Below are 12,613 nucleotides of genomic sequence, written 5' to 3'. Positions count from 1 at the left end.
TCTCCCGCACGTCAAACCTGTAATTTCAGAGACGGAAATGATTTGCTCGTTCACGGGAATCTTCGCCTCATCAAATTGAGCTGAGCTCCCAATAGAAATTGGTTTTTACCCTGGGGGCGATAACTTGCTCCATCTCCACACATCATGTGATCTGGTAAGGGGAACGAGGAGAATGAGGAGAGCCCGGCTCAGTCAACACACTGAACGTTACTTTACTTTAACCTGCTGTAGCGCTCACTACTTAGCAACGAAGATCACACTGACCTCGGCCGTTCTTTTAGAGTTACACTCACACACCTGGACGAGCGCCTCACCGCCTCATTTCATCTCTAACACAACTTTTTATTTTTATTTATTTTGTGAGATTTTATCCTTATTTTGGTGAAACAAAGAGCAGGGATTGATCTGCACTCATACTGTGTGTTAGGTGTGTTAGCCAGTTCAGTATAACAGTTGATGTTAATTGATGTTAATATGGAGTCCAGGTAGTTATTGGAGACTCAGGTAGACTGTAGGAAGTTCCAGTCCTGAACTATCGAGCAACTGCAGCCAAGTCAAGTCCTCAGAGAAACATCTGTCAACACCAGTCGAGGCCCCAGACACCGTCCTTATGGTGAGAAATAAACTCAGACACAGGGCTTTAAATTACACATTACTAAAAGTGATGAAACTCCGGTTCAATCTCTACCCCACCCCCACATACACCCTGTCCTACATCAACCCCACCCCCACATACCCCCCACGTCTCATCAACCCCACCCCACATACACCCTGTCCTACATCAACCCCACCCCACATACACCCTGTCCTACATCAACCCCACCCCCACATACCCCCCACGTCTCATCAACCCCACCCCACATACACCCTGTCCTACATCAACCCCACCCCACATACACCCCCCACGTCTCATCAACCCCACCCCACATACACCCTGTCCTACATCAACTCCACCCCCACATACACCCTGTCCTACATCAACCCCACCCCCACATACACCCTGTCCTACATCAACCCCACCCCACATACACCCCCCACGTCTCATCAACCCCACCCCACATACACCCTGTCCTACATCAACCCCACCCGCACATACACCCTGTCCTACATCAACCCCACCCCCACATACACCCTGTCCTACATCAACCCCACCCGACATACACCCCACCGTCTCATCAACCCCACCCCACATACACCCTGTCCTACATCAACCCCACCCCCACATACACCCTGTCCTACATCAACCCCACCCCCACATACACCCTGTCCTACATCAACCCCACCCCACATACACCCCACCGTCTCATCAACCCTACCCCCACATACACCCTGTCCTACATCAACCCCACCCCCACATACACCCCACCGTCTCATCAACCCCACCCCCACATGCACCCTGTCCTACATCAACCCCACCCCCACATACACCCTGTCCTACATCAACCCCACCCCACATACACCCCACCATCTCATCAACCCCACCCCACATACACCCTGTCCTACATCAACCCCACCCCACATACACCCTGTCCTACATCAACCCCACCCCCACATACACCCTGTCCTACTTCAACCCCACCCCCACATACACCCTGTCCTACATCAACCCCACCCCCACATACACCCCCCACGTCACATCAACCCCACCCCCACATACACCCTGTCCTTCATCAACCCCACCCCACATACACCCCCCACGTCTCATCAACCCCACCCCACATACACCCTGTCCTACATCAACCCCACCCCCACATACACCCTGTCCTACATCAACCCCACCCCCACATACCCCCCATGTCTCATCAACCCCACCCCCACATACACCCTGTCCTACATCAACCCCACCCCACATACACCCCCCAGGTCTCATCAACCCCACCCCACATACACCCTGTCCTACATCAACTCCACCCCCACATACACCCTGTCCTACATCAACCCCACCCCCACATACACCCTGTCCTACATCAACCCCACCCCACATACACCCCCCACGTCTCATCAACCCCACCCCACATACACCCTGTCCTACATCAACCCCACCCGCACATACACCCTGTCCTACATCAACCCCACCCCCACATACACCCTGTCCTACATCAACCCCACCCGACATACACCCCACCGTCTCATCAACCCCACCCCACATACACCCTGTCCTACATCAACCCCACCCCCACATACACCCTGTCCTACATCAACCCCACCCCCACATACACCCTGTCCTACATCAACCCCACCCCACATACACCCCACCGTCTCATCAACCCTACCCCCACATACACCCTGTCCTACATCAACCCCACCCCCACATACACCCCACCGTCTCATCAACCCCACCCCCACATGCACCCTGTCCTACATCAACCCCACCCCCACATACACCCTGTCCTACATCAACCCCACCCCACATACACCCCACCATCTCATCAACCCCACCCCACATACACCCTGTCCTACATCAACCCCACCCCACATACACCCTGTCCTACATCAACCCCACCCCCACATACACCCTGTCCTACATCAACCCCACCCCACATACACCCCACCGTCTCATCAACCCCACCCCCACATACACCCTGTCCTATATCAACCCCACCCCACATACACCCTGTCCTACTTCAACCCCACCCCCACATACACCCTGTCCTACATCAACCCCACCCCCACATACACCCCCCACGTCACATCAACCCCACCCCCACATACACCCTGTCCTACATCAACCCCACCCCACATACACCCCACCGTCTCATCAACCCTACCCCCACATACACCCTGTCCTACATCAACCCCACCCCCACATACACCCCACCGTCTCATCAACCCCACCCCCACATGCACCCTGTCCTACATCAACCCCACCCCCACATACACCCTGTCCTACATCAACCCCACCCCACATACACCCCACCATCTCATCAACCCCACCCCACATACACCCTGTCCTACATCAACCCCACCCCACATACACCCTGTCCTACATCAACCCCACCCCCACATACACCCTGTCCTACATCAACCCCACCCCACATACACCCCACCGTCTCATCAACCCCCCCCCCACATACACCCTGTCCTACATCAACCCCACCCCACATACACCCTGTCCTACTTCAACCCCACCCCCACATACACCCTGTCCTACATCAACCCCACCCCCACATACACCCCCCACGTCACATCAACCCCACCCCCACATACACCCTGTCCTACATCAACCCCACCCCCACATACACCCCACCGTCTCATCAACCCCACCCCCACATACACCCCCCACGTCTCATCAACCCCACCCCCACATACACCCTGTCCTACATCAACCCCACCCCCACATACACCCCACCGTCTCATCAACCCCACCCCCACATACACCCTGTCCTACATCAACCCCACCCCACATACACCCTGTCCTACATCAACCCCACCCCCACATACACCCTGTCCTACATCAACCCCACCCCCACATACACCCTGTCCTACATCAACCCCACCCCACATACACCCCACCGTCTCATCAACCCCACCCCCACATACACCCTGTCCTACATCAACCCCACCCCCACATACACCCTGTCCTACATCAACCCCACCCCCACATACACCCTGTCCTACATCAACCCCACCCCACATACACCCCACCGTCTCATCAACCCCACCCCCACATACACCCTGTCCTACATCAACCCCACCCCCACATACACCCTGTCCTACATCAACCCCACCCCCACATACACCCTGTCCTACATCAACCCCACCCCACATACACCCCACCGTCTCATCAACCCCACCCCCACATACACCCTGTCCTACATCAACCCCACCCCACATACACCCTGTCCTACATCAACCCCACCCCCACATACACCCTGTCCTACATCAACCCCACCCCCACATACACCCCACCGTCTCATCAACCCCACCCCCACATACACCCCCCACGTCTCATCAACCCCACCCCCACATACACCCTGTCCTACATCAACCCCACCCCCACATACACCCCACGTCTCATCAACCCCACCCCACATACACCCTGTCCTACATCAACCCCACCCCACATACACCCTGTCCTACATCAACCCCACCCCCACATACACCCCACGTCTCATCAACCCCACCCCACATACACCCTGTCCTACATCAACCCCACCTCACATACACCCTGTCCTACATCAACCCCACCCCCACATACACCCTGTCCTACATCAACCCCACCCCCACATACACCCCACCGTCTCATCAACCCCACCCCCACATACACCCCCCACGTCTCATCAACCCCACCCCCACATACACTGTTTAGTAACTTGGTGTAATGTGTAGTAATGGTGAATAGTTTTTATTAAGTTTGTTTAGTGTTTAGTTACTTGGGGTAGTGTGTAGTACTGGTGTTTAGTGTTAAGTAACATTGTGTAGTGTGTAGTAATAGTGTGTAGTAACATTGTGGAGTGTGTAGTAATAGTGTGTAGTAACAGTGTGGAGTGTGTAATACTGGTGTGTAGTGTTTAGTAACAGTATGTAACAGTCGACCTGCTGGTGTTCAGGTGAAAGCAGGATTCAGCAGCATTTCAGAAAACCCCCAGAAGTTTGGAGTGCACTTCAACATGAATTTTTTTCTGAGTTGAAGCCAGAATGTCGCCCACACACCACCGCTTATATAAACATTTACATAAACACTTATATAAACTCAGGATGTGACAAACACAAACACACACATTGTTGTGGCAGAGCGGATGGACTGTAATGTTCTCAGACTCTGTGTGTTTGAAGCTCCTGTCTGAGTGTTATGTAAGAATAATCAGCTGAACTGATGAGTGTGTGTTTCTACGAGTGCATCACAGTAAACGAGTTTTGAACAAATCCTGGTGAAAATTGTGCATTATTTATTCCTGACACTGCCTCGGCTTTCCTTTCAGCACAGAGTCACCGCAGGGTCGTTTTTAGTCCATCTACATCCACTTTACTGCTCCGACTCGCTAATGCACCCTGCGTTTGGAAATTAGTGCTCAGTACTGTAAAGCGCTCAGACATTCTGCACTAAATGCCACTGAAGTGCTCAGATGTCCTTTTGCATTTAGAAAGCAGCAATCAAACCTCATCAAGGTTCAAATTTCAGGGCAAAACACTGGAGCAGACATTTCCAGCTCTTCTCAGTAAACGAGCTCACGTCAGGCGGGAGGCGAGGTTAATTGTGCTGTGTGTCTCTGGGCGATGTGTTGGTCCCGTGTGTGATGGGAGGATGATATTAAACGTCTTGCTGGTTAAAACTCCAAAGATCCCTTCTTATCTCTTCTCTCCAGCGCGTTTAACTCTTTACTGTCTGTTCCACTCTCACACTCAAGCTCTCTAATGAACTGAATCAGATCCCTGTAACATCACACACCAACACCATCAAAAACAAAAACCAAGACGAAAGGCTCTGGATTACATTGAAAAATATTCCATATGTTTAAACTCAAGTGTAAACTGTTCCGTCAGTGAGAGGCAGAACATCCACAGACCTCTTTATGGTTTCAATCCTGGTAATCTCATATAATCTTCAGGATAGTCATAAGGATCATCTTCAACAGCAGATTCCAAGGTGTAATTCTCAGGTTCATTCAAATTCAAAATCATATTAAAAAATTTTTCGTCACATACACAATCATACGGTATGATATGAGGTAAAATGCTTATACAACTGCTGTTGACCTCAATATTACAAAAAATAAGAGAATTATTATTTTTTATTTACATAATATACAACAAAAGGAATAATAAAAATAAAAATAAAATAGTAGATCCTATTCATCCAATTGGGTCCTATGATTGAGAGCTCGTAGTATCGGAAGCTGTCCACTCTCTCCACTGGGCTCTTGTTGAGTCCACTATCAACTCCTTTGTCTTGCTGACGTTCAGGAGGAGATTGTTCCTCTGGCACCAGTTCTCCAGATCTCCAACCTCCTCCAGGTAGGCTGTCTTGTTGTTGTCAGAGATCAGGCCCACCACGACAGTGTTGTCAGCAAACTTTTTTATGGTGCTGGAGTTCATAGTGGCTACGCAGTCATAGGTGTACAATGAGTACAGCAGGGGGCTCAGAACACAACCCTGGGGGGCTCCAGTGCTGAGAGTGAGGGACGCTGCAACATGTCCACCCAACCTTACTGCCTGTGGTCTGAGTCCCACGATGAGCTTGGTGTTGGGTGTGGAGGAAATTATGTTATTAAATGCTGAACTGTAGTCGATTAAAAGAATTTAACACAATTTCCCTTTCGATTGTCCAGGTGAGTGAGTGATGTGTGGAGAAGATGAGAGATGGCATTGCCTGTAGAGCGGTCCATGCGATATGCAAACTGCAGTAGATCAAGTGTGTCAGGTAGTGAAGAAATGATGAAGTCTCTGACCAGCCGTTCAAAGCACTTTATCACTACTGAAGTGAGGGCTACAGGGCGATAGTCATTAAGGGAAGCAGGATGGGGTTTCTTCGGAACAGGATCAATGATGGACTCCTTGAAGCATGTGGGGATCACCGACTGAGATAAGGAGAGGTTGAATATCTCTGTGAACACAGGTGCTAGTTGGTCTGCGCAGGCTCTGAGGACTCGACCTGAGCTGCCATCTGGTCCTGCTGCTTTCCTGGTGTTCATTCTCCTGAAGGCTCTCTCCATTGTTCATTGTTAAACTGTAGTTTGTGTGTTAACCTGTGGAGGCAGTGTCAGGAAATGGAAATGAAAGCCCTTGTCATTTTATTTGAGGTGCCTTCTTTTAATATAGATCATTTTGCTATATTAGACATTAATCTCCTCGTTTTAAAAATTCTCGTAATATGGCGACGCAGGGAGAGAAAAAATTGCCGCGGCTACTGGGTTCACTCTCTGAATGCACAACGTCAGATTAAAGGAAGTTTTTTTTGTGGTTTATGAAAAAATTTCCGTGCAAGTTTTTCAATTACTGTTGGATGTCAGTTTCCACTTTTGAACGTCTGCTGCAGCTAGTGCATTTTTCTTTTTCTTTTTTTTTTTTTACATGTAGGATCTTGGGATATATCCGGTCCTCCAAAGCGAAAAGAAAACGCGCTTGGGATTTGAACGCCAAGAAAAAGCTGCATGCAACGTTTTTTTGATGCTGTATAAATGTGCAGGCAGACAAACGGACATCGTTAAAGCCCGTGTGAACACTCCTATTGATCGCTTGATCCGCGCTCATCGGATGCTACGAAGGCCAGAAAAACGCTAGATTTTAACTCCGTGTGAACAAGGCTTTAAACCCAAACTAAGTGCCAGAACCATATCAGTGATCTGAACCAGAACAGCAGAAATGCAACAATATTAAACCTAAACCTAAAGAAGAAGTTCTCGAAAAACAACACTCTGTACCAAAACAAAAATTAAATTAGAACCATTTATAACTCTCCTAAGAAATACAGCAACAAATCCATGTTTGAAGTAAATTTAACTTTCACTCTGATTGGAACAAGCACAAGCTCCATAAAAGCCACAACTAAAACCACGACTCCACCTTACAACAAACCAAGCAGAGAACTTTCTCTAACAAGGTGCATTGCAAATGGCTCTAGTATAAGCTAGAATGAAAAAAAATGATGTGCTAAATGTTGAGGTTCTAGAATGTCAATTTAAATTCAATTCAATTGAATTTTATTAATATAGCACTTTTAGCAACAGTCATTGTCTCGAAGCAGCTTCACAAATTTAAAAAAAGATTATGAAAATATATCTGAGTGAATAGAATGTGTATAGATCAAAGTGATCTGATTGTTCCTGATGAGGAAGCCAAGGGTGACGGCCACAGTGGCAAGGAAAAACTCCCAGGGATGGCAATAGGAAGAAACCTTGAGAGGAACCAGACTCAACAGGGAACCCATCCTCATCTGGGTGATAACAGATTTTATGCCAACATACTTTAATGTTAGTTTGTAATTAATTCTAAATTGGCTATATGATCATATTTTCTTGATCTGGTGCAGGCTGCTGCATTTGGACTAACTGTAACCAATTTAGAGTTTGTTTATTGAGAATGCAGGACAACCACCTAGTAATGCATTACAGCAGTCCAGTCTGGAGGTCATGAATGCATGAACTAGCTTTTCTGCATCAAAAACGGATAAAATGTTCCTATGCTTGGCAATATTCTAAGGTGGAAAAAAGCTGTTTTTGTAATATTGGAAATATGATTTTCAAAGGACAAATTAGTCTAATATTACGTCCAGGTCTTTCACTGTCAAGCAAGTTCAAGCTAAATTGTGAGAGCCTTTGTGTACTGGGTTTTAGACTAATAAGTAATATTTCTGTCTTATTTGAATTTAGTAAGAGAAAGTTATTGGTCACCCAATCGTTTGTTTCTTGGACACGTTCAGTTAATCTAGACAACTTGGGTATTTTGTTTGCTTTTGTTGAGATATATAGCTGGGCAGTATCAGCATAGCTAATGAAAATACTAATCCCATGTCTTCTAATGATGTTACCCACTGGAAACATGTATATGGAGAACAGCAGAGGTTCTAAAACTGACCCTTGTGGGACCCCATATTTCATTGCCATTACACCAGACAGTTCTGTAAATAGATCCACAAAATGGTATCGATCAAACAGGTATGATCTTAACCGTTTCAATGCCTGTCCCTGAATACCTATGTGATTTTGTTAACGATCACATAGAATAGATATAAGAACACACATAGATATAAGAATACAGTGGAACCTTGGATTACAAGCATAATTCGTTCCGGAAGTGGGCTCGTATTCCAAAACACTCGTAAACCAAATTTTCCTGTAAGAAATAATGGAACCTTAAATTATTCGTTCCATAGCCCAAAAAAATTAAAAACTTTACTTTACTCTACTTTCTAAAAAATATAAATAAATAGGGAGAATATAAATTCTGAGGGAGAAAATGGACTTTCTTACACTGTAAACCTTTCTTATGTAAATTTCACATAAACACATTAACGGAAAGACTGTTTTGTCAGAAAAATAGCAAGGACCATCGCTAATGACACTCGTGTGAGCGCATACTAATGGAATCACTGCTGCAAAGTAAAACAAACAAACAGATAAACCTGCACTTTACCTTTGAAAAGAATTGTAACAGAGCAGAGTTTCTGTGTAAAGCAGAGAGTGTGTGTGTTTTGTGTGTGAAGCCGAGAGCGTGTGTGACCCAGCACGGGGTCAAATTATGCGCGTGCACACACATAACAACAGAGAGGGAATAAATGGATTTTTAACCTCTGTAATGAGACTTTCTTTTGCTTTACATGCGCACACACACATGTTATAAGAAACAGTATACACGCTGTACACACACGCTTACAAACACAAAATAAATAAAATATGTTTTACACACACACACACACACACACACACACGTCGTCACAGTGTTATAGTACACACGCGTGCACGGATGTTGATTATGCCAGTGAGAGTCGAGCACTAAGACCCAGCAGGGGAGACGATTACCCACAATTCCGCAGCGCAAGAGAGAGAAAAACCGTTGGCTCAGTTGTTAACCTGGTTGAGAGACCGTATCGCCTGCGGGAAGAAGCTCCTCCTCAGTCTCTCCGCTTCCTGAAGACCAACACAGAGGGACTGAGGAGGAGCTTCTTCTCACAGGCGATACGGTCTCTCAACCAGGTTAACACACAGGGATCATCGTCTCCGTGTTTTTGCAACATTGCACAGAAATGGACACTCATGGACATTCTTCATCTGTGCACACGCCCCGATACACTGTAGACCGGACAATCATGGACATTGCAACACTTGCACACATACTGCATTTTGCAGACTTCTGAACATTTTTCATTCATTCCACGTTTCATTTGCATTTAAATTTACATTTATTTTGTCTTATACAGAAAGGTTTATATTTCTTATGTATTTTTGAAAATTTGTATATTTTGGTCTAACTTCTTATAGTTAAACTATTTATTTATTTATTGCTTCTTTTTCTATTTCTCTTTCTTATTTCTTGTCAATTGTTTTTAGACATGTTAAGGTCACTGGCGGTCGTATAAGCGTTTCACTGCATATCGTACTGTGTATGTCCATGTATGTGACAAATAACATTTGAATTTGAATTTAAAATAAAGTGGTGGATCAGGTCAAAGGATTGGAGTTTTTGGGGAACTTAATCATTCTGATTCATACACATTTTTCACATTTTATACAAATTTCCATAATTTTCCTTTGATTCTTTAAAGCTGCTTTGCGACAATTACAATTGTTAAAAGCACTAAACAAAATAAAATTGAATTGTATTCTTTTTGTTCTTTCGTCTCCCTCGAGGCATTGCCACAGTGGAGCATCTGATCTCCATTGAACTTAATAGTACTCCATAGTCCAAGTTAGGAGCCGGACGCGTTTCCTGATGCAACCCTCCCATTCTATCCGGCTTGGCACCGGCACTAAGGGTACCCTGAACCTATGGAACCCGAGGTTAGAAGCCGAGCACTCCGCCGGTATTGTCCTGTGAGTTAGATAACGAGCAGGAGAGAGAAGTGTTTCTAAAGTGAGATATTCTGCGTGTCAGTCTGTGTGTGTGATGAGACAGGAGTTCTTCTGGTCATGTGTGTAGTCCATGTTGTTTGCTAGGGGAAGGAGTTTCTCTGAGGGGCTAGAGCTGAGCGCTATGTGGTGCTAAGTTCAAAAATTCTGATATGGCTTTAATGGTTAACAATGTGTGTGTGTGTGTGTGTGTTTGTTTGATTAAACATGCAACAGATCAGAGCTCAGAAAAAATAAGCAGAACATTCCTGCTGTTAGCATTGACACGCGGCTGACGTTCCACATCATGTTCCTCTCACGAGTAGTCAGAGAACTCAACAGTCACTGTAATGTATATGTGTGTGTGTGTGTGTGTGATATGTTAAAGAAAAGTCAAAAGTCCACAAACCTTAACATAAATGTCAATCAATCAGCTAAACCGCGTTCATCGTGAAGCTCTCTCTTCCTGAACCCTTTGAGAACTTTAGGGACATTTTACTTTTGCTAACACGCGTTTCCTCCTGACAGGTTCACCAAACCAGAAGAAAAAGAACAGAATGAATTATGGGATGGTGAAGTAATGCATGGTCTCCTCCAGGAGCTTGGACGTTCTGAGAAAAACAACGTGGTGCTGTGAGAAACCTGTCGCTTCCACCTGCTGCGTGAACTTCTGCACAGCGGGAACAGACCTGAGGTCCTGTTTAATATGAAAAGGTGTGATGTTCATCTGAAAGAGGTGAGGGCGACCTGGAGGTGTCCAGGTGCTGTGGAGAGGATGCACACACACACACACACACACACAGGTCAGTGGACACCTGAGGAGGGAGAGAGAGCTGGGTTTTATTCCTCACACTGATACAACAGAATATCTGGAAATAAAATAGAAAGTAAAAGTTTTATGTTTATATGTTTATGTTCAAACTTCAGACTTTATCACTTGTCTGTGATTCTGTGATAAAGTGTTAATGAAGCGCTTATAAGCTAATAAATAAGAGCTAACGGCTGTCGTCTGCGAGCGCTGTGTTTATCGCGTGGTTCCGCAGAACCCTGAGACACACCGTAATGAGATGCACTTTGTTGGTAATCAATCTGTGGAACTGAGAGAATTAATGAAACGCTCGATCCTCTGAAGGCTGTCGTGAGGTAGCAAAGCCCGTGGCGACTCACATCCGTCCGTCTGCGGCGCATTTATCTCCCGTTCGGCGGATAACGACGGCGAGCGCAAAGGAGGACTCGTATATCTCTGTGATAAGCCCCTTACAGAGCGCTCATTAATTCACACGCTGCTTTATTCGGTCGTTTAGCAGCGGCAGCTAATGTGTGTGTGGAGGCGTAATGCTCTCCGGCGGGACTGAGGTGTAAACACAGCTCCACATAAATAAAAATAAACAAATAAAAAGCTTTCACACACTCTGGGTGACTTCAGAGAGGAGCTTCAGGAGGAACACTTCACACTACATGTCATGTGCTCTTACTGCAGCATCACACACACACACACACACACACGTGATCGAGTGTGTGTTACCCATAATGCATTGTAAGTGCTTGTAAAGTTTTTAAAGTTGCGTAGTAGAAGAGGCGAGTTGGTCAGGCTGTCCGCTGTGCTTCGGTAAGCTTATCTGGTGCCAGGAGAGACTCAGTCAAACACACACACACACACACACACACACACACACACACACAGCAGAAGATGGGGTTATATATGTTTGACCAAACGCCTGTACCATAAACATCTGTTACTACACAGAACATGAACCAGTGTTAATGTCCTGGTGAGATCCTGAAGAATCGAAGGAGAGGACGATGGACAGGTGTCCGTCCAGAGACAGATCACAGGCCCGAGTTAGGGGGAGAGGGGGACGGAGACAGAGGTTTAACAGGTTAATGTCAGATCTATGTGAAACAGAACCCTAACACTGCTGTACAGGTTGAGAAATGAAGTGTAAAGTCGCCTCTGCAGGATCTGGACTTCAGAGTTGCGTGATGTTGGGATTTATCGCTGCTCTCACATGCTATCCACCGATTAGCTCTGGAGCTAGTGGCTACGATGGCTAGCCAGCGCTAAAGCCGGTGCTCTCGTCCTCCTGACGCTTCTCTCCAACATGGAGTCTGTGTCTAATAAAGACTCT

The 12,613-nt window shown here is 46.4% G+C and overlaps 1 protein-coding gene across 1 annotated transcript; it reads left to right on the top strand.

Moving 5' to 3' along the window:
* Window positions 1-664: 664 nt before the first annotated feature.
* LOC128519519 (uncharacterized) lies at window positions 665-4,631 on the top strand. The gene is made up of 2 exons (XM_053493278.1): window positions 665-2,980; window positions 4,509-4,631. The coding sequence occupies exons 1-2, from the start codon at window positions 665-667 to the stop codon at window positions 4,629-4,631; spliced, it is 2,439 nt and encodes an 812-aa protein (XP_053349253.1).
* Window positions 4,632-12,613: the final 7,982 nt, after the last annotated feature.

The sequence above is a fragment of the Clarias gariepinus genome, chromosome 3 (genome assembly GCF_024256425.1).
Source record: "Clarias gariepinus isolate MV-2021 ecotype Netherlands chromosome 3, CGAR_prim_01v2, whole genome shotgun sequence".
NCBI classification, from domain to species: Eukaryota; Metazoa; Chordata; class Actinopteri; order Siluriformes; family Clariidae; genus Clarias; species Clarias gariepinus.
This window is presented reverse-complemented; position numbering and strand designations above follow the sequence as displayed.